Raw genomic sequence first — 27,863 nt, forward strand, 5'->3', positions numbered from 1 at the left:
CGACTGGAATCCTTGGAAGTCCGACTGGAATCCTTGGAAGTCCGACTGGAATCCTTGGAAGTCCGACTGGAATCCTTGGAAGTCCGACTGGAATCCTCGGGATTCCGGCTGGAATCCTCGGGATTCAGACTAGGATTCAGGATTCTAGGCGGAATCCCAAGGATTCCAGGCGGAATCCCAAGGATTCCAGGCGGAGTCCCAAGGATTCCAGGCGGAATCCCAAGGATTCCAGGCGGAATCCCAAGGATTCCAGGCGGAATCCCAAGGATTCCAGTCGGAATCCCAAGCATTCTAGTCGGAATCCCAAGGATTCCGATGGCATTCTAAAAATTCCGCACCAGAATATAATAGATATTCCAGCAGAGTTACAAAAATTCCCAACCTGAATTGATCACCATAATTTTCACAACTCATATGTTATCCCAAAAAGCAACGACCGGTACGGAAACGAGTTATTAAATATGGTAGCCACCGGTGTGAGAATGAGTGACTAAACTAAAATGACAACTCTGGGGGTGATCATTTTAATCACCCAAATAGTCGCTCCCGTTAAAGATGCTCTTAGAAGATTATAAATATTTGTATGAGACGCAAAACTTTAACCCATGAGTGCACTATGGCTTATCAGGTGGCCAATATAATCAAAAAAGTGATGTGCCCCAAATTTCAATTCTTGTTCACCATTTCATTGTAAACATGTCTGCTAAGAAATCCCCAAAATATTAGGGCATGATTTGCATTGCACACTCAGATATGAGGTGCCAAAGTTGAGCCTATGGAGAAAAAATGGTTTTTATTAACAAAAACTATGGTTTACTCAAATGAATATAACTTTTTTTCTGTAATACCTACGAAAAATGTTTTACACCATTTGAAAGCATACAAAAAAGGTTTCCTAGGAACTATAAAAAAAATAAAAAAAAGCTTCAAAATAGTGGCTTTAATGACATTTTTTTATAAGGCGGCTAAAAAAATCGAATAAGCTTATAGTTAACACATCGAGTACTTTTTTGTCCCAAGTTGTCCCAGGCTTAAATTCCGTTCCAAGGGTACTTTGAGATGTAAACTAAAGTATCGTGAAGAATTTAGCTGCACAAATTTGCACTTTTTTAATTTAAGGCTTTTTGAATTTTTCCAATATTTTTAACCATTTTCTATTGAAAACAGCTAAAAACTAATTCAGAAAATAACTGAATTTCGCTAAATCATTCATATCATCATTCCTATGTAAGTTTTAATATTTATAATGGTTTGCACAACTTTAATCGCATAAATGGCTTATATGAATTATAAGTAACAAAGTTTAATATTTCACTATAGGCCCTATTCAAAAGTTAGTCTCGAAAACTTGTTTTTGAAAATAAAACATCAAATTTGTATCATAAAACTCATAAATACGACATGAGATAGAAAAAATATTTTTGGCCGCCAGTCTGTATGGAAACCGCCCATAGTGGAGTGCCATTTTCTCAATGCCTACTTTTTCCATATGGGACAGTTATGCCTTTATGGGCAGAATATCAAATCCTACTTTTGCTTTCTTTCATAACCCAGTTTGAATAATATGAAGATTGAAAAATATAAATTTTATATAATTCCCCATCACCGAACTTTTATATTCACTTGTACGCAATCTTGCAGAACATATTGAACGTGTTTTTCCTAAATGTAGACAACGTTCAACCGAGATGTGCTACTAGTCATAAAAATACGTGCTGCCGAACGTTATGGATCTGCTGATGACAAGAAAAAAAAATGCGTTTTGTGCATAACATAGAAGCACGTGACTTGACGTTGATGATACTTATTTCTCGTACCGTGCTAACCCAGATTACTCAGACATTTCAGTATCTACCTCTACCTACAAGTCATTTCAAAAGTACAGTAATGAACAGAATAAGTTGCGCATTGTCTGTTTTTCCCTTCAAAATGGTCAAGTTTAGAGGCTTGATTGTCGGATTCTAGTGCTTCAATTTACCTGAAATTTATACCACGGATTGAAAATAATTAGAAAAGTATGCCATTTTAATACAAGAGGTGTTTCAAACTCATTAGTTTGTGAGTGAGTTTTCTATTGTGTAAAATCTTGTTATTTCTGAGCTACGGTGAAAATTCAGATGAAGAGAAAATTTCGAGGTGAAATCCAGGCCTCCAAACATGATCATTTGGCAAACCGACAAAACCGTACTTTATTCTGTCTAGTAGGGGCCCAGATAGCCGTAGCGGTAAACGCGCAGCTATTCAGTATGACCATGCTGAGGGTCGTGGGATCGAATCCCACTGGTTGAGGGACTTTTCGTAAAGGAAATTTTCTCGATTCACAGGGCATAGAGTATCTTCGTACCTGCCACACGATATACACATGCAAAAATGGTCATTCGGCAAAGAAAGCTCTCAGTTAGTAACTGTGGAAGTGCTCATAAGAACACTAATATGAGAAGCAGGCTTTGTCCCAGTTGGGACGTAAAGCCAGAAAGAAGAAGAAAGAAGAAGAAGACTGGACAGAACATTAACAGTTTTATAAATGATTATTTTAGTATCAGCTTCTATGCGGTCTTAAAGAGCATTCAAAACTGTACCAAATAAAAGTTTGTTAGTCCCTGAAACATAAATTTGAAGGAGAGAGGAGCTGGCCAAAGTCTATACTCTATTATTCTTCTTCTTGTTTACTAGCGTTTCTTTCTTTATGGGACAAGGCCTGTTTCCAGGTTAGTGTTCCATAATCACTTCTTCTACTTAATCATGAGAGTTTTCTTTGCCAAAATTTTCACATTTGTGCATATTGTGTGGTAAGCAAGAAACCTTGTTCGAATAGTCGACGTAAGCGACAATATGACCAACATACATTTTTTCCATGCTTTGCATTCTTTACCTGGTAATACACTCGTTAGACATTCGAACAACACTTTTTGTTCGAAAATATTTGAGATATTAGGGGAAAACGGGTTGGCATGAACACAAATCGCTAAACTTTTCTAAACTTTCTATCTATCATTGAGAGATTCTCTCCTCTCTTACTCTCTTTGGATTATTAATGTGCAATACTAAATGTTTTAGTAACTTTTTCACTATATACCGAAAGGCTAGCGATTTGTTAAAAAAAAAACACGTCGTAAGATTTAACGACGTATGCTATCAATCGAAGAAGAACAAACAAAAAGAAAACAAAAAAAGTAAACAAAGAGATGCTCTCATCGATCGGTCGTTTATAAAAGTTCAGCGAGATATACGACCATGCGAATATGGACAACGAGTGTTTGATTATTTGTAAATTCAACCCGAATAGTTACGAAACGTCGTTGAATCCATCACTTTTGGTATGGTCTTCTTGAATAGGTACGCGTTTTCCGTTACGCCCCAGTAAAATTGGAGTGATTGTCAAAAATGATTTAGTCCAAATATGTCGATGAAAAATCGTTAAAATTGTATCGTTTAATTCAAAACATGTGTACGATGAATTACCATAGTAGAAAGTAGAGTAAAGTGGGGCAAAAGTTCGAGTGGGGCAAGAGTTTCTTTTTAAGATTTCTAGCTCAATTCAAGACAAAACCTATAAATGTCATGGTGGCTCGAATTCTATTCAAGTAAGAGACTTTCACTCCAAATATCATAGAAAATGATTGAGATTTGGAAAAGTTATGGCTATTTGTTGGTTTTTGACGTGAATATTGTAATTTTCGGTGAAACTTTGGTTGCATAGAACCAAATGCAGATAAAATCTTTTTCAATATTTTATGTATGGGCGTTTCTAGGCCTATCATAAGGATGCTTTGAGGTGTATTAGTTTTTACATAAATGCTTGGAAACAATTTTTGGCCCATAGTGGGGCAAAAGTTCGAATCAGCGGGGCAAAAGTTCGACCCATGTACCGTGATGCATCAATACCCGGACACTCAAACAAGACCAAATATTCAAACACTATTTTCATTAGGTTTTCTTCAGATTAAGTTGAAGCTAAATTGTGCTACTAACGGTCTTACATCAGATCTTGGAAGTAAAGATGAATTTCATAGTAAAAACAACTATAATATAATGAAATTCGTTTAAACAATGTCGTATGTCTTGTCCATAACTCCGGACATCTGAAGCAAGCTTTGGCTTTAAATCCGGATACTACTGAATCAAAATCCGGACAGCAGCATTTTACCACTTAAAACTCTTGCATCAAATCATTAAACATGTCTCAATTTAGTTGAATATAACTGCCATAAGAGTTTCAACCATGCATGGTCTCTAGAATATTTTATAGAGCTGTATGTATGCGAATGTATATCGTAATTACCTCTCATGAAACTAACGGTATCCGATTGAGGGTAGCTTGTGCAAGCTGCAAGCACGAAACTACATTCACATAGTTAATTTTAGCATTAATCAGTATTCTGATGATTCATAACACTTTGAATAACTATTTTTCAAGCTACCACACAAAGAAATTTTACAAATATTCACACACGCAGGCAGAACACTGGGTATCACTATGGTGTCCGGATTTGAAGTTACTTGCACATATTTCCGGACAGCAGGTTTTATCGCCAATTAATACATATTCACACACTATTTCGCGGCAGTTGCATTGCCAGATTGCCAAATTATCACTTTGTTCGTTTTTACAATGAAAAAGTTGCCAAAAAATATACTATAAACTAGTTATCATTAATTACACGATATAGCACTTTTGCGCGAGCGATAAGTACAAAAACTTGCACTGTAAAAGAATGACGTTCAACTGGAGGAAAATTTCTGTATTTATTTTCTATTATTTATTTTGCAATGGTAACTAGATTATAAACGAAAGTAAAACGATCAGCATTATTAAAAGTTGAAATTATGAATATATACAAGCAGTTTAACATTCAATTATACCTTCAATTAATGAATAATGTTGGAGTGTCCGGATATTGATTCATCACGGTATAAACTCACGAAAAAATATGCAAATTGCCTAAAATCCACATATTATCTTCAAATTTAGCAAAATTTGCCTGATCGTGCGAAAAATGTCATAATAATTTAACATGTCCACTTAGTTTTGCGAAAAACTGCTATTTTTGAGTATATTACAATTAACCCTGCTTTGGGCAATTTTTTGATGAAAATTTAGTATGTATTTTTCGGCAAACTTAAGTTTACGGCTGGTATAAAGTATGCCTGTCATAAAAGTATCGGTATTTTGTGTTTTAGCCAGTGAACTTTTGCTCCAAACTAGATTCGAACTTTTGCCCCACCGATGGGTTAAAAGTTCGTTTTAGACAGTCAATATTGAAACTGTTATAACTAAAAATGGGTAAATATTTGGACAAAAGTTTGTTCAGCAAAATTATAGTCAATATGTTGAAGGTTCACTGTATGGTATATGTTTTGTTTCAACTGCAATTGTTTTCCTGGAAACTTTGATTATACCACTAAGGACGAACTTTTACCCCACCTTACTCTAAGTTTTTTCTTTCTCGTGAATAAATTGTCTCTCAGTTTTGTAAGTGAATGATCAATCAAATTCCATAACTAAATGAAACATCAACTAGCTGAAGTTAAAAATGCTTTTATTTGTTCAAAAATAAAAACAACGAATTCGTTACGAAAACGATTCCTTAAGCACTGGTGCATCTCATTCCGGTTTGCATTCTGAAAAGAAAAATCATTCATGAGAATTAATCTATTACATTTTCCATACGCATTAAAAAAAACTCACTCTCGGTCGGCTCCCATCCAACGTACGCTCCCAGGCGCTTGTTCTCCACCACCAACCAATCGTACAGTGGTTGGAAGTATTCCAGCAGAGCATCGGCACTCATCTTGCGCTGTCCGGTCAGGGCTTCCATCGCATCGGGCCACGGCTTCGAAGATCCCATGGCCAGCATCTCCTTGATGGCATTGCCGGCGTTCACACTCTGGTAGATATCACAGTTGTTGACAGTCTTCTCCGGATCGCCCTTGACGTACTCGCCGGCCAACTCGCAAGCCGAACGATGGAACTGGAACTGGATGATGTACGAAACCAGGTAACGCAGGTATTCCACATCAGCCGACACGTGGTACTTGGCCGGGGCATCGAAGTCCTTCTCGGTACGCACGACTGGCGGTTCGATTCCGGAGTACTTGGAGCGCATTTCCCAGAACTTGCAGTTGTACTCGTGGGGTTGGATGTCTCCGCGGAAGATTCCCCAGCGGTACTTGTCGATGGTGTAGGCGAATGGCAGGAACACCAGTTTGCCCAATCCGGAGCGGTAGAATTGGTTGACCTTGGATTCTTCGTCCATGACGTAATCCTTGAGGAGGCCGATTTTTTCCAAGTGTTTGGGGGTTGAGACGGAGAGGGACAGAACGTCACCAACGGCCTCGTGGAATCCAGGGTTGGCTCCTTCGCGGTACATGCTCGGTTGGTGCTGGTACTGCAGGTAGTACTGGATATGACCAAGTTCGTGGTGTACGGTGAAAAAGTCTTCCATGTTCACGCGAGTGCACTGCTTGATGCGGACGTCGTCCTTGCGGTAGAAGTCCCAGGCAGACGCATGGCACACCAATTCACGACCGTCGGTTGGTTTCTCCAGGATACTCTTTTCCCAGAAGGTGCTGAAATGGATGGATGGTTAGATGAGAGGGGAGATTTGAGCTAAGGTCATACTTACGCTGGCAATTCGGTCATGTTGAGAGACATGAAGAACTCGTCACCCATCTTGAACATCTGGATTGGGTTGTAGCCCTGTCGGACCATCTCTTCGGTTACATCCAGCTGGCGGCTTTCCGGGAAGGGAGTAGTGAAATCGGCGATGTTATCCCAGGTCTGAGCCCACATGTTTCCGAGCAGATGCATCGGGATGGGTCCCTTCTCTGAGACAACGGCTTCTCCGTAGCGTTCGCGCAGACGATGACGAACGTAGGCGTGAATCTGTTCGTAAAGTGGACGGATTTCTTCGATGGCTGCGTCGACTTGGGCCTCGAACGATTCATCCTCATAGGCATCCAACCAAGATTCAGCGCCAGAAGTGTAACCTGTGAATTGAGTTTGAGTTAGATAACTGTTTCGTAAGTAATGCAAGCTGTACTATACCGTTCAATTCAGCGGCTTCCTTGTTCAACTGAACGTACTTGAGGAAGTTATCCCGGGTCGGGGCTCCAGCAGCATCGTACCACTGGGTCCAGTAGTGTTTCAGTTCCTCCGGATCACGACTGGTAGCCAGAGTTTCGGTCAGTTCAGGTTCCAACGAAAGGTCGCACTTGGTACGATCCTTGTAGTCGCACACCTTGGCCATGGCGTAGTTCTCCGACATGCTCGAGATGGCATCCAACAGCTGTGTGAACTTGTCTTCCGCTAGAGCAGCGTATCCCAGATCAGTCATCTTCTTGATCTTACGCTTCAGATCGGCATCCTTGAAGTCCTTGTAGTTGAACTTGCGCAGTTCACGGGCAACTTCCTGCAATAAGAGGATTAAATAACCGTTAGTCTTTTGAGCTCCAAGGTCTTCCCAAGATCACCTTCCAAAACCGAGCATTGTCTTCGGCAACTTCTTGCGACCTTAAGGCAGTGTAATCATTGATATCGCATTCGTAATTCCAAGCAGCCTCGTTTTCAGCAGTCGTGCGTTCTAGCACCAACGGTTGCACCGAGTCCAAAAAGGCACCAGCATTGAGTTCTGCGTACCGTTGGTTCCAAGGTTCCGCGAATGCAATCGCGAAAAACAAAAATACCACACTCAAAGATTGACTCATTCCTCAAATTGAATCTTGCAGCCGAAAACGATCACATGCCCTCCGTTCGATAAGCTCACGCGACCAAATCCCAACCCGAACTGGCTGCTGAATTTCGTACGATCGATGATCATGACTCCATACTGCTGATCTCCCACGGCGTGAAAAACTATCCAAACATGGCATATTAAGGTAAATATTAATGTTGTGAACCCGCGAGAGGCTGCGCGAGCGAAAGAGAGGCTCATCTCCAGCTGATTGGCTGCTGATTGAAATCGATGCAATCGAAAGTTGATTCCAGGTAAACATCGAGCAGCTGTAGCCTCAGACTTTAGACCGCATGTCCTCTCCTTAGTGGCTATGGGAAATTGGCGATCATGAATGAGTTAGAACAATCGTGCCGCCATAGCACTGGCTGTTTCGGAGTGCATTGTTGACTCGAGGTGAACCCCTAATCAGCATGCGCCTCGGCCCACCCGCACTTAATTTCGAATTCACGGCAAGTACGCGCGTGTGATGACCGACCGTTTCCCCTCTGTCAGGAAAGACTTGAAGTTCCGTCGGCACCACAGAGGAGTAATTAGAACAAATTTTTGGCCATAATTTCAAAATTTTGGCCATATGAAAACATATGTAGTAAACCAAAGAGTTTACTACATTGCTGGTATGAATAAAAAACATTTCGTACATGAGCTTTAACCATATATGGTACCGTAATTTCGGGTGAAATTGATCATTTTTCACGTTTTTCCTAGTCTGTTTTCTATAATGTTAACAAAGCAAAACAACTAAATGCAGGAAAACAAGTACGAAGGTGAGGTTCATCGACTCATGTACCGAAATTTTCTAACAAACGTCATTTTAGTGTTAAAAAATATATCTAAAATAAAAAAAATCAGGGGATCTCATTTCGGGGTGAAATTGATCACTTGTCAATGCCATTATTGTTAGTTTTCAAAATAACTCTACATGATAAATTTGAGCTCCCTGAATCCGAATATGCTTGTCAAATTCTTAACAATGCAATATTTATATAAATAACGAATAGTTAAATTTCAAGAATTACACGGAAAACGTCTAAATGTATGCAATTTTGCAGGAATTCAATGATATCTAACAGGAATTCAATTATTTCAACCATATGAGCTTATTGGTACGAGTTTTGGTGATGAAATCTGGTTTGAGCATATATCTCAAGCATCCTCACAAACTTTCAGGTTTATACCATGTTCAAATCCTTGCTTAGAAATAGAAGTTCATAGGTGTTTGTCAATACTTCACCGTGCATGATTTTGAAATTTTACGTTATTTTCATAGTAATAAACATTCTCAAATGCAAAAAAAAACTTCACAAAACACAATTCGACAATAGTTACGACAAACAACGATCACTTACTGCAGCTTACATTGATATTTGTGCTCCATTACGAATAAATAAAATCGTGTGATACGATGATCAATTTCACCCTAATGATCAATTAGACCCGAATTTGCGGTATATATACGTTCCATATTCGCCACCACCTGTCTTCAACGAATTTTGGAATTTTAGTTTGAAATCAGGATCATCTTTGAGTTTGAAGAACTTGTGGTTACAAAGTTTCTGATATTCCAGTAACATTAGATCCCAAGATTGTGATAAAAATGGTAAATATGGTAATATTCAGTACTGCTAGACTTATTAACAGCATGTTGATTTCCTATGATGAATATGGGATTCTTTGTGTTTCGTTAATATTCTTGGTGCTCTACTCGTACTTCTGAAATTTGAATTCAGAATTAGTGTTTATAATGATGATTGGATTTCAAGGAGTTCTGTTAGGAATCCTAAGGTTCCGGTCGGAATCTTTAGGAATTTAGGTCAAAAATGTTAAGTAACAGAAGAAGCGACATACAGTATTGGACAAAACATTTGCAACTTTTTCGATTTTCCATACAAAATAACCAACTTTGGTAAGCTAGATCTCAGTTATTTATGGATCGATTCGAATGAAACTTTCACAGAACATCAGATATAACTTGAATTTTAACATATATTTTTGAATAATTTTTCCAATCATGAGTTTATGAGTAATAACGGTTTGACAAAAGTGTAATTTTCAACGAAAAATTCAAAACTTTTTATCTCAAAATCTGATAGCCCTACACAAAAACTGTCTTCAGCAAACTTATTCATCACGTCAAAATTTACAACTTTGCTGAAAATACCATGAAGCTATTCTTTCAATATGTTTAGTTATGTCAGTTATAAAAAATCGTCAGAAAATTCACTTTAGTCAAACCGTTACTGCTTTTAAACTTGTGATTGGAAAAATCACTCGAAATATATGTTAAAATTCAAGAATATCAGACATATATTCTGTGAAAATTTCATTCAAATCCGTCCATAAATAACTGATATATAGTTTATCAAAGTTGGTCACTTTGTATGGAAAATCGAAAAAGTTGCAAATGTTTTGTCCAATACTGTACTTCCTTCAAATGACAGAAATTCTACTGGAAGTATTAATGTATAGGAGCCTCGAAAAAAAAGCATTTCAGTAAGATTCTGGTGATTGTGGAATTCTGGAGTTCTTACAATCCCTTTAATTCTAATAAAATTTGTGACAACCTTTGTGGTACTGGTGAGCTTCCTTACAACCAGGTGAGAACCATAAAAATCGAATCTATGACAAAAGGTCGAAAGACAAAAGGTCGAATGACAAAAGGTCGAATGACATAAGGTCAAATGGACAAAAGGTCGAAGGGACAAAAGGTCGAATGGACAAAAGGTCGAATGACAAAAAAGGACGAATGAACAACAATTTAGGTAGAACAAAAGGCTATACTCTTTAGATAAAAAAGCAAGTTATCACAAGCGCTACAGCTAAAATAGACGCGAAGAAAACGCGCATATTTTCAGAAAGACCATACTAAGGGAGGTTCAATTTCAGCTGGTCAACGATCTTTTCCGGGTGAAATTTTGTTTCACTTTTCAGGTCGTAGTGCATCTAAAGTTACTGTGTACGTGATGTAGCCTTATGCAGTGATGGAAAGTGGCGAACGCTTCATCTGAACTGGAACAAAAACAAATCCAAACGCTCCCGAGCGTCAGAGCGCTGGCTTACTCGCATCTGTCGACTCCCGAGTAACTGAAGCAAAAAGTGATTCGCGAACGTGTTCGAAGCTGCTCAGAGTCATATTGTGCTTTTGGGAAAAAAGCTGCTTACCCTCCGAGATTTATGGTTTTCAAGGGCTTTTGACTACAAACTAGTAGTTTACTATCGATATGATGGTTATACAATTAATTTGTCTGTCAAAACCATAATAAATCACACCTTGCTCGATTACTCGCGAGTAAACGCTCGCGAGTTTGTTGCTACTTCTTTTGACATGTTCTCCCGAGCAGACGGGTGCGGGCTTACTCACACCTAGCCAGATCCCGAGTCTGTGATGTTTGTTATGGGTTGATATACACTCGTGAGCTGCTTCGTGATGCGAACTTTTCCAGCACTGGCCTTATGTGCAAGAGCCACATTCCTTTCATGCTCACCCGTGCACTGTACATTTTGAGACCTATGTTGGTGTTCCTCGCTTTTTTAAGGGTAATTTCTCAATGCGTCTCATGCGCTTCGTCGCATGCGTTGTTAAAAAACAGCACGTGCTAGCACAATAATAGATGTGAAGACAAAAGTTCAAAACGAGAATCGAAACTGTAGCTTCCGGATCGCGCGTCTTCGACCGTATCATGTAGACCATCTAGACACCTGCATAATAAGGTAAAAATTGCTGTAGAGACTCTTCGTTACTGAGCAGTTGTTTTACAACTTGGATAACGATGGCGAGCGTAGCGCCGAGCAGCGCATGTGTTGAATCTCCCCTAGCGCGCTTTCAGAATTTTTGTGAACCTAGCGCAGCACACGATTCTGATGCGTTGAAAGGCGGTTTGGTTGGAGACTCGTTAGTTCATTTATGTTCTCCTGGTAGTTATGTTACTCTAAGTGCATCGAGGTGCATGCCACTCGATGTGCTATGTGTTGGAATGCAGTAACTGGGGCTGTCATTCAGATTATACTGGAATTCCTATGGCGTGCCGCCATGAGTTGACTGCAGAGCAGAGGGTTCGCTCTGCGGAGGCTGGTTCCCTGTAACAATGTTCAAGGCGGCTTGGAGAAGCAGTTTGCCTAGGCTTTTTCTGCTGCATATGTTAAAGTGCTATATGAAATAGCCTCTCCTCGTAGTAAACCCATCAGGTGGCTCGGAAAGAAATGAGTCTGAGTCCAAGAGCAATGTATGTGTTTTCTTTAAACCTCCATTCCATGGGTAGATTTCAGATCGTCGGTGGTGCGACATCACACCTGCATTCCTTGAATTATCTTCTAACGGTTCGGGTTGCAGATCATCTCCTAATAAAAAGCGTGATGCACAAATGCAAAAAAGATCAAATTATCAGAAAAGCTCTCAGTAAATGCTAGTGTAGCTGAGAAGCAGACTCTATCCTAGTTGGGACGTTATTCCAGAAAAGGATGATTATTTTTCCCTGATGCTAATTTAAATCAGTCGAAACCAACAGTCAGATAAAACTCTAATGCATAGCCCTAAAACAGCAAAACTTCAAAATAGGGTAAATCCTTTGTTAGAAATGCAATTGAAATGCTCATAAACACTGTAAAGCCTGAAGAACAGCCGATATATATAAGAAGGCAACATTTCGATTGAAAAAAAAATACAGGCAAGATGTAAAAGTGAAATCTATGAAAAACAGCCGATGTATAAAGATGAAATAATCGTCGATACAAGTGTCTACAACAGTATAAAATCACTATAATGTATAACTCCAAAAGAACAGCCAATGTTTCAAAAAAGGACAAATCTCTATTGAAAATGTATCAAATAAAAAGCAAATAATAATTACTTTATGCTTTGGAGTATCAAAATAATAACAACCGACATTCAGAAAATGGATCTTTTGTTTGGAAAATAAAATCATCAATACAAATTATTGCTTCAAACGATAGTTCTGAAGAACAGCTATCATTTAAAAGAAGGAAAAACTCAACCTCCTTTCAACGGTACAGTTTGGACCTTTCGTCCATTCGACCTTTTGTCCATTCGACCTTTTTTTTCATTCGACCTTTTGTCCATTCGACCTTTTGTCCGTTCGACCTTTTGTCCATTCGACCTTTTGTCCATTCGACCTTTTGTCGCTTCGACCTTTTGTCCTACAACCATAAAAATCAGGTAGTAATATTGAGATATTTATAACAATTGTAGTGATTGGATTGTAAATTGGTTAAAATCGTTTGAATTAGTTAAGAACTCATTTTAAATATATGTTCTCACTGTTATTCCAAATATTCCCATCAAAATCACGAAGCCTTATGCTCAAGCTGATATCTAAAAGATTCTTACCAGAGTCTACGATTTCTCTCTTAATACCAAATTTAAGAGATTATTACTGAAATGACAAGATTGCTATCGGAATTACATAAATTCACAACCAGTGCTGTAAACAGTCGACATTTCTTGCGATGTTCGTTCCACTTCCATGGTCAGCAGTCAATTGTTTTTTCTACACTCATCCACTACCGTCACCTCTCACACACAGCACGAGCGATAGAATGAACATCGCGAAACACTAATCAAACTGTGGAATGGATGTTGTCTGACATGATGACATTTTCATAAATCACGAATTCTACATAAATTTCAGAAATGTCCACAACAAGAATAGATAAGTCTTGCTTGTTATGATGAATGTGATACACATACAGTGAAAGCAGCTGTTGTTACCAAATTAAGATAGAAATAAACAGGACCGAACCGTTTTCTGGCAACGCCATTGAGGTTGCTTCATTCAAATGACATTTTGCTTAAGGCAAACGCTATCGAATGTCAACGGAAACGTGTCGACTATCGAGATTACTTGCAACACTGTCCATAACAGATGACAGAGACCTCATCTATTTTTGTACTCATGCTACCTCGCAATTTTAAGATTTAGGCGCTTTATAATGCGAATGTGTTGCAAATATTTCACATAAACTATTGAAACCTTGAAATGGCTCAGGGACAAAATGTCGAAAGCCAAAATTTCGATTGCAAAAACGTCGATTGCAGAAATTCCAAAAAGTCGAATCATTTATTCATTCGGAAGAGAATCATTCTTCCAAGAAATTTTCATTCCTTCCAATTTACTCCTCTCGACGTTTTTGCCTTTCGACGTTAAGGCCATTCATTGGTATTCAACGTTTTGGAATTCGTCTTGGAATTGCGTGGATAAGGTTTTTAAGAACATAATAATTCTAACTGGAATCTGTACAGTTCAAGCTGTCATTCCAAATTTTGCTTTGGTAAGGCTTGTAAGACAAACAATGACGCAATGAATGGGGCAAGTAGAGTGAATTTTCGTAACGCTGCGTAACGTCTGCCGTGCAAATCAAATGGAGCTGTCATGTTTCCGTACGGAAAAATGTTCCGCTCGATTATTCCGCAAGCAAAATAGTGACAGTTCGTTCATACTGGATTAGCTGTCGAACTACCTTGGTAATTAGCAGCAAACTGTACTTGATCGCTCCACTTGGGATGTCGATAGCAGGCTTCAATTCTCGCATAATCTATGATCCAGCCCTAAGGACCATTGGTAACTAAGTGTGTAGCTTGTTGTTACTGAGAAAACGGATGGATTAACACGTTATTCAACAATGCTACGATGAAGGAAAGATCCTCCTCTATATCCCAGTGGTGATATAGTATTCAGCCCAATCCATTAATTTACTTAGAAACAAGAAGCTACACACTCGGTTACAAAAGGCTTTTAGGGCAAGATCACAAGTTATGCGAGAATTGTTACATTGTTACGAAATCTTAGAAAACAAAAAATCTTATGTTCAAATATTACAATTTAATTTTAATCGTGGTGTGGTGTACAGAGTCTGCGATATGAGATTTATGATAAAATGCTTCTCAACGTGCATGTCTGCAAAGCAAAACAAAAAAAAATGTTTCAGTGTTCTATAATGTGAGCGCACAGCCCTATACACGATGAGCTTTCCATTTGACATGTGGGATAGCGTAAGCTTTAGCTTTCATTGGCATCGGGTCCAATATGATGCGACCGATGCGACCACACACAGCCTTTGGTTGTATTGATGGACGCGAGAATGATGTGAGCTTTCAAAGGAGACGTTTCGAATGATGCGAGCGAGAGAAAATGATTTCACGAATGGGTGTGAAAGAGACGCGTTGACCATTGATGATTGTTATACATATGTATGGGTTAAAGAATGCAAAAGCCTAGCGCGGGTGGAACATGATCGTTTTGTAGAGCTTCAGTTTGTTAGCGGATTTTGTGACGAGCGCATACCGCTTCGCGGAAGTTGATCGGCAAGCGTCAGTTACCACAATGGCGCAGTCGGTAGGCTTTGTGAAGTGGAAAATTCGTTTTTTTTTCTGGAGCGACAGATCTCCATACTAAAATAGTTTGAAGCGACAGGTCTTCAATAGAATTTTGCCGGAGCGACAGGTCTCCGAACATAAATTTCCGGATCGACAGGTATCCGACGAGAAATTTTCCGGATCGACAGGTATCCGTGCGAAAAAAAAAATGCGAAGCGACAGGTCTTCGTTTTGTTTTCAATTTTGGAGCGACAGGTCTCCTTAGTCAAAAATTTCCGAAGCGACAGGTCTTCGAGTTATTTTTTTCAGAGCGACAAGTTTTCGAAGATAAATATTGCGAAGCGACAGGTCTTCGAATTGGTTTGTTTTGGGGCGACAGGTCTCCAAGGATCGTTGTGTGTAGCGAAAGGTCCTTGTGAAAAAAAAAAACTGAAATTTCTATTGAATTCGAATTGAATTGGAATGGTTTTGATTGGATTTAGAATGGAGAATGAGTTTGATTGGACAATGAAATGATTTAAATCGGACTAGAATTCAATTGGATATGATTTGAATGGATTTAGATTACATTTGGATCGGAACGGATTTGGATTGATTGAATTTAGGTTCTGTTTGGATTTTGATTTAAATTGAATTGGTTTTGGATTGGATTTAAATAAGATTTTGATTGGATTGGTATTGAATTATGATTGGAGGATGGGTTCTGAATGGACAAGAAAATTATTGAATTGAATCGGATTTGGATTGGATACCGATTTGATTGGATTTTGAGTTTGGATTGGATTAAGACTAGATTAGATTTGGAATGGTTTGGACACAGATTGGATTTCCATAAAATTAAATATGGATTAAATTAAATTCGAATTGGATTCGAGTTGGTTTGGAGATAGGTATTGTTTTGGTTTTATTTTGGATAGGAATTGGATTTAACTCAGACATGATTGAAATGGATTTTGATTGAATTTGTATTACATATCCATTGAATTTAGAATTGATTTATATTGGACTAATTTTGGATCAGATTTGGATTGCATTTGGACTGGATTCAGATTGAAGTTAGATTTAATATAGTAAGAATTTGGTTTCCGTTCTATAGTAATTCCATTTGAGAAACGAAATTATACTGAAAAATCGAAGTGAACTGCATTGAATTTTGATTGAATTTGGATTGAAGATGGCTTCTGATTGGAGTAGAATTAGAATTGAATTTGGATTACCTTCGGATTGCATTAGATTTGAATATTATGATAGTTTGATTTGGACTGGATATTGAATTGAATTGTTCTGTTTTTGATTGGATTGATTATGGATTGGATTAAGATTGAATTGGATTTGAATGAATTGGGATTAGACTTCGATTGGATTGATTTTTAATATGATTGAATTTGGATTGGATTTTGACTGGATTCTGATTAAAGTTGGATAGAATTGAATTTTATGGTAATGAGATTTTGAATGGATTTGGATCGGTGTTGTATTGAATTATTGGAGAATAAATATTGATCTGACTAGAAAATGATTGAATAGGCTCGGATTTGGATTGGATTTAGTTAAGATAAGATTTGGATTGGTTTGGACATAGTTTGGATTTAGATTAGATTGGATATGGATTGAGTTTTTGTTGGATTGAATTTGAATTGAATTCGGATTGGACTTAGATTGAAATGGATTCTGATTTATTTTGGATTGGATATGGATTTAGTTTGGATTGAACTCATACAAGATTGGAATGGATATTGATTAGATTTGTATAAAATTTGGACGGGATTCCGATAAAAGTTAGATTTGGTTTGGTTTCTTAGAAAATGTGAATTGGATTGGAAATTCGAATTAGACTGCATTGGGTTTTGATAAATTTGGATTGAAGTATGGCTCTGATCGGACAAGAATTTGATTTTTAATTTGATTGAATTTTGATTTGATTCTGAGTGCAGTTAGAATTGAATTTTATGGTTATACGATTTGGAATGGATTTGGATCAGCATTGTAGTGAATTAAAATTGGAGGATGAATTTTGATTGGACAAAAAAAAAACGATTGTATTGGATCGGATTTGGATTGGATTTGGATAAGATAAGAATTGGATTGGTATAGACTTAGATTTGATTTCGATAAGATTGGATATGGATTGGATTGGGTTGAATTTGAATTGGATTCGGATTGTTTTATTTCGGTTTGTTTGGATACCGATTTGATTGGATTTTGAGTTTGGATTGGATTAAGACTAGATTAGATTTGGAATGGTTTGGACACAGAGTGGATTTCCATAAAATTGAATATGGATTAAATTAAATTCGAATTGGATTCGAGTATGTTTGAAGATAGGTATTGATTTGGTTTTATTTTGGATAGGAATTGGATTTAACTTAGACATGATTGGAATGGATGTTGATTGAATTTGTATTACATATCCATTGAATTTAGAATTGATTTGTATTGGACTAGTTTTGGATCAGATTTGGATTTCATTTGGACTGGATTCAGATTGAAGGTAGATTTAATATAGTTGGAATTTGGTTTCCGTTTTATAGTAATTCTATTTAAGAAACGAAATTTTACTGAAAATTCGAAGTGGACTACATTGAATTTTGATTGAAGATGGCTTCTGATTGGAGTAGAATTAGAATTTGATTTGGATTACCTTCGGCTTGTATTGGATTTGAATATTATGATAGTTCGATTTGGACTGGATTTTGAATTGAATTGTTCTGTTTTTGATTGGATTGATTATGGATTGGATTAAGATTGAATTGGATTTGAATGAATTGGGATTAGACTTAGATTGGATTGATTTTTAATACGAATGAATTTGGATTGGATTTTGACTGGATTCTGATTAAAGTTGTATAGAATTGAATTTTATGGTAATGAGATTTTGTATGGATTTGGATCGGTGTTGTATTGAATTATTGGAGAATAAATATTGATCTGACTAGAAAATGATTGAATTGGCTCGGATTTGGATTGGTTTGGACATAGTTTGGATTTAGATTAGATTGGATATGGATTGAGATTTTGTTGGATTGAATTTGAATTGAATTCGGATTGGACTTAGATTGAAATGGACTCTGATTTATTTTGGATTGGATATGGATTGAGTTTGGATTGAACTCATACAAGATTGGAATGGATGTTGATTAGATTTGTATAAAATATTGATTGAATTGTGATAGGATTTGGACGGGATTCCGATAAAAGTTAGATTTGGTTTGGTTTCTTAGAAAATGTGAATTGGATTGGAAATTCGAATTAGACTGCACTGGGTTTTGATAAACTTGGATTGAAGTATGGCTCTGATCTGACAAGAATTTGATTTTTAATTTGACTGAATTTGGATTTGATTTTGACGAGATTCTGAGTGCAGTTAGAATTGAATTTTATGGTTATACGATTTGGAATGGATTTGGATCAGCATTGTATTGAATTAAAATTGGAGGATGCATTTTGATTGGACAAAAAAACGATTGTATTGGATCGGATTTGGATTGGATTTAGATAAGATAAGAATTGGATTGGTATAGACTTAGATTTGATTACGATAAGATTGGATATGGATTGGATTGGGTTGAATTTGAATTGGATTCGGAATGTTTTATTTCGGTTTGTTTGGATCGGATTTCGGTTTGTTCTGGATCGGATTTGGGTTGAACTTATACACGATTGGAATGGATTTTGATTTAATTTGTATAAAATATCGATTGAATTGCGATTGGATTTGGATTGCATTTGGACTAGTTTTATATAAAAGTTAGATTTGCTTAGGGTTTTATCGCAATTTGAAATGAATTGGATGGGATTGGATTGGAAATTCAAATTAGACTGCATTGAGTTTTGGTGAATTTGGATTGAAGTTTGACGACTAGAATATGATTTGGACTGGAATTATATTCGGATTGGGTTCGGATTGGATTGGATTTGTATTGGATTCGGATTGCATTTGGGTGGAATTGAATTAGAATTTTATGATTGTTGGATTTGGATTTGATATGGATTTGGATTGTACTGTATTTGACATAGGATTATATAAGATTTGGATTTGGATCATAATTTCAATTTGTTTTATTATTGTATTATTGTTTGTGTTAGAACTAGTTTGTATAGGTAAAGAATTAAATTGAATTTCTTAATTTGCGATTTTTATCAAAATAAAACAAAATGGAGAACTTTGTTATTTTTAAATTACCAAGTCTTATTGGAAAATGAGAGTAGAGAAGGGAGCGATTGTGGTGTACAGAGTCTGCGATATGAGATTTATGATAAAATGCTTCTCAACGTGCATGTCTGCAAAGCAAAACAAAAAAAAATGTTTCAGTGTTCTATAATGTGAGCGCACAGCCCTATACACGATGAGCTTTCCATTTGACATGTGGGATAGCGTAAGCTTTAGCTTTCATTGGCATCGGGTCCAATATGATGCGACCGATGCGACCACACACAGCCTTTGGTTGTATTGATGGACGCGAGAATGATGTGAGCTTTCAAAGGAGACGTTTCGAATGATGCGAGCGAGAGAAAATGATTTCACGAATGGGTGTGAAAGAGACGCGTTGACCATTGATGATTGTTATACATATGTATGGGTTAAAGAATGCAAAAGCCTAGCGCGGGTGGAACATGATCGTTTTGTAGAGCTTCAGTTTGTTAGCGGATTTTGTGACGAGCGCATACCGCTTCGCGGAAGTTGATCGGCAAGCGTCAGTTACCACACAGTGAAGCTATGTAACAATATTCAACAGTTGCGAAATGATTGAAAAAGCGCCTTCCGAAGATGTTATACAGCTACTTGTCCTATAACAGTTGAAACAAAGCAATGATTGGTATGCACAAAAGCTGCCAAAACAGCTTAAAAAAAGTAGTAAAAATGAGTAGATTAGCCAGATTAGTTTTTAAAAGGATCGCATAATAGCTTTCGTTCGTAAGTACAGCGCATTTACTAGTACGGTTTAAAGTAAGCTTCGAGAATGTTTATATCTGCACTAATTGTTAGTTGGGACGTCAAAGAATTTGATAAGAGATAGCTTCACGTATTCCCCAGTTATTCCTTCTGGGCTTCCTCTAGATGTTTTTTATTCGATTCTCCAAAGAAGTTCTCCAATAATCATTCCAGTGTTTATTTACAGAAATCGTGAATTACTGGAACGAGTTGTCAGCATTAGCTCAAAGTATTTTCTGGAATGGATCTTCAGTACGCGACAAGTTTTTTTTTTTCAAAACACAGGAATTGTTTCATGTTTTGCTTCAAGAGTTCCAGCAAAGAACTAACTGGAAAATTGATAGAAATTTGGTCTAAAATGGCACCTTTGGGAATTATTCCGCCTATTAAAGATTTTTAGTCATGCATTCTCTCTCTCGAACTCGGTCAGAAGTTAAACCCAGCATTCCGCTTTAGGAACTATATGTATTAGGAACCAATTTAAGTTTTTTTTCTTTGTTCAACAATTCTTCCAGTTGTTTTCTTTAGATATCTTTAGTTATTCCTCAAGGTTTTCCTTTAGAAATTGCTCCTAGTATTTTGCTTAGGGTTCATGAATAGTTCTTTAAACTCCTTCTCTTCCCTTTCCCTGGCATTTTCTGAGAAATAGAATAAAAAAGTCTTCAAAAAATACCTTTCAGAACTCCTATCACGAACTCTTTCAGAGATTCATACAGAAATTTCACTAATTTTTCTTCTGAAATTTCTACTGAATTCACATCAAAATCGATTCTATATGATCATTCTGATCAATTCCACCAAAAACTGTTGAGATTATCGAAGGAATCCAGAAATTTTTCAAAGATGTTCTCAGAAATTTTATTAACATGGGCGCTTAGATATTTCTCAAGAAAATGCTCCAGGGGATCTTCAAAATATTTTGCATTTTTACGGTTATGGATACTATCCTAGCAATTTCCGCAGAAATTTGATGATTGGAATTTGTTAAGTAATTTCCTCTGTATATTTGTAGCATTATTTCCCGGATTATTATAGGAAATATTCCAGGTATAACATAAAAATCCTAAAAGATCATATGATGATTCCTGCAGAAATTTCTCTATGCAATTCTCTTCTTTCAAGAGTGTAAGTTGGGAATACTCCAAGGAGAGCTCTTGAATACTTGTACTCTTGAAAATATTTTAAGAGATTCTTAGAAGAGCGTGTTCTTTTAAAAAAGTGTGTCTAGAAATCCGTGGAGAAATTATATTAATTTATATTAATTTCTACAGAAATTTTGGTGATCTGAAAGGAATTTTTAGATTTTTTGTGTAGTTGTTGGTGTTAATTTTAAAATAATCCTAGAAGGTATGTCATGCAGAATTTCTGTAGGCAATACTTAAAGGATTTTTATAGTTTTTTTCTCTGTTATATATCTCCAATAACTGTCATCATTAATGGAATTCATGTAACATTTATGGCAGAATCTCAGAAAAATTACCAGTTGTAATGTCTAGAGTCCAGAAAAATATCTTGGGATAAAATTTTAAAGACTTCCTTGTAAGATAACACTGCGGAATACGTTTCTGTCTCAAGCACCAAAATACCATCATTTACTCAATTAAGGGTTGCTGAACCAATTGCCGTTTTCAAAAATATCATAGCACGTCTAGTTTTTGAGATAAAGACCGTTAAAAATTCAAAAAATTACTATTTCAGCCAACTTGCATGCAAGTTTGACAGCTTCTATGGCAATTTATTTGATTAATTTGTCACAGAATTCAAACTTTATGTGTATAAAAATACTTATCGGCAAAGTTTATACTACTTTCGATGCGGAAAAGTTATTTTTGATGGTTCAAAAAAGTGCTATATCTTCCCATATAAGAGAAACAACGAATTTTGTATGGAGACAGCAAGCATGTCGAAAAAATCCAAATTTTATCGCGCAATTTCAATCAAATTTAATCCAAAATGAAAGTTTGAGTGCTAAATAGCATGCTTAGTGGATTAGATCAAAAAAAAAGTTTGATAAATTATACTTTAAATTTCATGTAAACATCAATAAAACCACTGTTTTATACAACTTTTACGACCTGTACTGCCGTTCTACGCATATTTGTCCCGCTGTCCATAAAGTTTACATAGAACATGGGACAAGTAGCCGTAGAAGGGCAGTGTAGCTAAAAATTGTGACGTGCTGGAAAATTTCTGAAAATGGCATCAGATTCAGCAACCCCAAATCTACTCGAGACACATAATTTGATCCTTGAGACACGCAAAAATGTCATTTTTGAAACGCTGTATAATGAATTATTTCCTTAAAACACATGAGCAGGATCCCCCAATTAATTCTTAGAGGATTTTTGAATGTAATTCCAAAAGAAATTCCAGATGATTTTTTAAAGGTATTTGTAGAAAAATTTGATGTATTATTCGATGAACTCTCAGAAAAATGCTTGGTGAAATCCAGGAAATATAAAAACCTTCGGTACATAGCTGATGAGTCTTGCTTATTATATTATTTCCAAAAAATACGGGACTAGACTCTTAGGTATAGAATCAGCAGCATATTGAGAAAAAATATATAAAACTGAAAATAATATGCCTATAATGTAGCCCATAAAAAATCTATCAACATATACTGAAATAATTTTGAATAACTAGGGTCGGTGTTCCCTTAGTGGACAGTCCCCTGTAGTCGCACTAGTGGCTTTTTAAGGCTGTTTTGCTATAAATCTTTTCAAAACATTTTTTGACATAAAGGTCAGGAGCTATTTCTCTAAGTACCATTGATACACAGCTTGATTTTGTTCAAAAAATGATCGAAATAATTAGTTTTGCTTAAAATTTGAGCTCCCTTGCGCCTATAGTAAACCACGGTGTCTCTGGTAGAACAACATTAATATAAAAAATCAGTATCGCTAAAACACCCATCAAATGAAAGCTTAGGCTTTTCCCTTTCATTTGAGACCTGTTTGGAAATGTTCTATCGGGGGGTCCTGAACATTTTTTTTCAAAACAGTACAATGCTGTTTTTTTCAGTACTGATTTCTAAATTATGGTTCACATAGTCATTTTTTTTTCATGCTTATCTAGGTAGCCATGAGAAAATTTATTACGAATAGTTAACCAATTAATAAAAAGGATTTACCATTATACCATTCTATTTAAACCAATTACAAACACGACATATCGATAAAGTAAATACGGTTAATACGGCCTACAAATGCGCACTATTGTACATTACTACAGCTCAAAGATGCTGTCGATCACATGCTTCGGAGTTCTCCGGAACCTTAACATGATTCCATGCAACTTGAAGATCGAAATGTACGGTTTCACTGGCTTGTTTCCCGTATTTCCTCAAACCACTTACTTTTACAATACTCCGGGTTATGATAGCGCCAATGTGGAACTTCCAGCTATTGGGTGAACCATCCACGTTTTTGAAAAGTTCTCAACCTTTTCTGCAAAATCATCATCCAAACTCCTTTGAAAAAAAACTTTTATGTACCTGATCAAATTGATCAAGCGCCTGAAATACATTTTTTCATTGAAAATTGATAATTTACAGAACAGTACGATAAATTCCAATTGCTAGCAAACTTGGATCCCATTTTACTCCCAAAACATGCCGATTTTTCAAAAGCTTCTGACAGTTTCAGCTGGTGAATCCACATTTGCTGTGGCTTAGGCAACTGATGATCCTCACCTGTAATAAAAGAATCAAACAATAAAACTGCTGATGCTTACCCATTCCTCGACATTATTTGGATCAATGTATTATACTTTTTTGTCAATTTGATTGACAACACCTAGTGAAATATGCAAGGAAGGTGGCAGGCAATTTGTTCGTCGGGTGATCTATCGGGCAGTGGATAGTAAATACTATTGCAGAGCAGTTCCAGTTTATGATCCGAGTCGAGACTTTTCCATTTCGCGGACGCGTATGTAAACAAGTATTCGTGGATGAGCAGCTACATTGGATAGATATTTTTTTGTGTGGTACAGTATGGGCAAGGAAATGTTGAACTATCTCCCATTACGCAAAACAGATTGACGATTTTAAAATCTCCTGCAATGAAGCACCTAAAATGATTCAAAAGCAACAGTGTCTAACGTTATTGCAGTATATTACAGGTTTTAATTCAGTTTCTGCATTATCGTTCAAATCAAAGTGCAGATGTGATACCTCTAAAAACCCCTGAACTGATTGGTTAAGTCTGCTGATTTTGAAGGCGATGTTTGGGGCGATTGCAATATCCAAACTCCTTAGACAGCTGCTCAACTGCAACGTTCATCTGGTGCTCAAATCACATTTTTTTAAATCAAAAACAAGTCATCAGCGAACAAATGGGTTTTTTTATGTTGCACATTGGGTGGTAAACCGTGTAGATTCGACAACCAACCAATTCAATTGGCACTTACTTTTTGCATTACTGTGTCTACCACGTTTTGCCTTTAGTTTTGGTGAGATTGTTGTTCTCACATCATTACATGCTTCGAATGGTAGATTTTAAATTGTATTTATATTTATACAGTGCTATATTCAAAAGTTTAAGTTGGTTACTGAACGAATAAACGTGCAAGCTCGATATATTTTTGTTGGACAATAGCAGACTTTAATCCTGATGTCGTGAAAAATGTGCTGTTCAATAATATCAACCACTTTTGCTGATAACGATTGCAGACACATATTCTTTAAACACAATACGCAAATCTTCGAACGATTGTATTCGTGGCTTTTTGGTTTCATGTTTCAGGTCTCCTGACAGAGTGAAGCGTAAATATATATTTATTATTAGGTGTGAAATTGGGATATATTTATTGTAATTATTAACAGGCATACCTCTAATCAGCAAACCAAAATGTTGACCCAAAACAATGAATTTATAAACTTATCACGCGACACAATCACCAATTTTTCACTATACCACCTAAGAACGCGACAACTTAAGCAATGCAGCGCCGATTTCCCTACTATTGATGCCAATTTAGTTGTTTGTACAATCTGTGAAACCATTTGTAATGTAATGATCGATGAGTAAATGTTTTTTCAAACGCATTGTTTATTACTTATCGTAAAAAGCAATATCTTTTGAAAATATATTCGAATTTTAAGACGGTAGCATACAACTGAATCTAAATAAGGGTTATTTTTTGAAAATCTTTTAAATCTCTTAAATTTTTTTTTATTTAAAATTTTAAATACTATTTACAATTATTTTAGTTTTGTTTAAAAAATTTTGATTAAAAATATAGAATTTTACTATTTACTGAATTTATAATCAACTGAACAGCAACACTGCCAAAACAAAAACAAGCTTGTTTTATGGAAATCTGGACAAACATTTAAAAAGGGCACATCGACATTGGTGAACAATGACTGTGTAAGATGCTGTTGAGCCCAATTCAACTCGATCACGTTCACCAATACTAGTATCAGGAAGAACTAACACTAATCCTTCTGATAGTGGTGTTAGTTTGTATGGGAGAGCTAAAAAGGGATCTCTAGCCCTTTTCAAATGTTTGTCAGAAATAATTGTCATGGCCTTCTACGGTTCGATTGAGTTTTCATCATATGGTACAAGCAATTCATTGTATCACACTATTGGTGGAAGAAGATCACCTATGGTACGTATCTCTTACTAAAATAAAAAAAAAATGTTCAGGACCCCCCGATAGAACATTTCCAAACCGGTCTCAAATGAAAGGGGAAAGCCTAAGCTTTCACTTGGTGGGTGTTTCAGCGATACTGATTTTTTTTATATTAATGTTTTCTACCAGAGACACCGTGAAACCTATTGTTCCTATAGTAGCACTACTGAGAGAAACTATTTTTTATTATACGAAATAATTGATGAATTAAGAGCTTTTTTTACATCAAACCCAAGCTTTTGATCCACACTTTGTAGGAAAAATATAAAAGTTTTGTAAAAATACGGTTTCGATAAGTATTTTGCCAATGCCGTGATGCTAGTACTATTATAGGCACCGAAATTAGAAATAGTGCTACTATAGGCACATGTAATCCTATAGTGGCACACGGGATATTATCCATTTGAGTTTGAGTTTTTGTAGTTTTCATATTTTCCCCATTAAACCAAGGTAAAAAGCTTTCAGATGATTTGAAAATAATGACGCTAGCGTGATTTTTCGATTTTATACGAATTTTTATACTTAGCTATGAGGCTATTGGTACATCGACTCTATTTTAGTTAATTTCATATTAACATTTCACTTTTTATACCTTGCCGGGTGAATTTTTCGACACTTCTTTTCCCGGATCGAGCAAACTTTTCCCATCATGCGGCATGATACATAAACAGTCTGCAAGCTTCTCTGCCATAAATTTACCACCCCTACACCTTCCCGCATAAACTGGCGTAGATGCAAGGGGTATATCCGGTCTACTGTGGAAGCCAGTTTAATGCATCAACATTTCCTCCCCCTTTCCCACATTGGTCAGTATTCTGACGTAGCAGGCGCCTAAAAATAGAAGATCACCAGCACGTATACACTGAGGATGCCTGTTAGTCCCAACCAGTCATCTGGTTGGTTCCTGGTGTAAGTGCAGCTGATCCGGCGATACTGGAGTAGCAACAACGGGCGGAAGACCCCTTATTTTAGCAATGATTAACCCAAATCACTCCTGTGTGCAGCGTCGTAAATCAAGCTTGTATCGCACTAACCTAGGGAGCCTCAACTATGTTTGAATTATTAATTTGCATGTATCTCTCAACCGATGGAGAGATATTATAAAAGGCGAAAACAGCTGTACGTGATGACCAGAGCCGCGGCCACCACCAGTTGAGGTGAGGAGTCCGGTTTGATGGATGACAAACTCGTGCGTTGTTCCGCGCAAGCAAGGTGAGATTCGACCCATTGTCGTTTAGGCTTAATTGAGTTTGATAGGTGATAACGCGCTCGGAGTGTGGTGGAAGATAGCTTGGAAGAGACCATTATGCGGGAGTGACTTATGGACGATTCCGATCTCATGCATCCAAGATAGACGGACAAACAAGTTTGATTGTTTCCGATCAAAAATAGAACATCTTGTGCAACGGTTGCTGATTGAATAGATAAGTAATTTTCCTACAGCATTGAGTATGTCGGAAAGGGGTTATGCAACATGATTTTTCGTCTGCTCTCGTATTCCAAACAGAAGCTTAACAGCTAAATCGGCATAAGCTTTTTATGAACGAATTTGCATAAAAATAGAATATTTAGGTCAAACGAGTTTGTCAGAAACCAGATTGGGGCTTATATTGGTGAGCCCATTTCTTTTTGATACATACCGTCGGAGATAAAGAAGAAAGGCATAACATTTATTTTTGCTACGGAAATGCTTCGAAATTTATGCATATTTCTCCTTTGCGTTTTATCTTCGGATGGATCCAGTTGATTGCATTCAAAAATTTGCAATTTTGGAGCTTTTAGTTTGTTTTTCAAAGTTCCTTCTTTTTTTCTTCAAGATTTGCAAAGGTGTTGAAATGAACAACAAGTTTTAATGATATATTCTTCCTCTTGGCATTAAGTCCTGGGACAAAGCCTGCTTCTCAGCTTATTGTTCAATGAGCACTTCTACGGTTAATAACTGAGAATTTTCTTTGCCAAAGAGGTGCCATTTTCACATTCGTATATATCGTATGGCAAGTACGATGATACTCTATGTCCATGAAGGTCAAGGAAATTTCCTCTACGAAAAGATCCTGGACCGAGCGGGAATCGAATGCAAACACCTTCAGCATGGTTTGCTTAGTAGCCGCGGACTCTAACCACTTGACTACGGAAGACCACGAGTAGCCTATGACGAAATTGTTAATAATTGTTGATTTGCAATTTATAATCCGAAGCTTTTGCTCATGCTTATGCATAGCAAAAC

General features: G+C 36.8%; 1 protein-coding gene across 1 annotated transcript in view; it reads right to left on the reverse strand.

The window, feature by feature from the left end:
* Positions 1-5,523: 5,523 nt before the first annotated feature.
* The window catches only part of LOC23687880 (angiotensin-converting enzyme), a 29,749-nt gene continuing 7,409 nt past the window's right edge, over positions 5,524-27,863 (reverse strand). Inside the window, exons 2-5 of the mRNA XM_011494786.2 lie at positions 7,049-7,412; positions 6,627-6,990; positions 5,690-6,570; positions 5,524-5,622 (exon numbers count right to left, since the gene is read on the reverse strand). Coding sequence (XP_011493088.2) covers positions 5,606-5,622; positions 5,690-6,570; positions 6,627-6,990; positions 7,049-7,412 — 1,626 coding nt within the window. The 3' untranslated portion in view covers positions 5,524-5,605. The remainder of the gene's footprint in view (positions 5,623-5,689; positions 6,571-6,626; positions 6,991-7,048; positions 7,413-27,863) is intronic.

Source organism: Aedes aegypti, chromosome 2 (genome assembly GCF_002204515.2).
Source record: "Aedes aegypti strain LVP_AGWG chromosome 2, AaegL5.0 Primary Assembly, whole genome shotgun sequence".
Taxonomy (NCBI): Eukaryota; Metazoa; Arthropoda; class Insecta; order Diptera; family Culicidae; genus Aedes; species Aedes aegypti.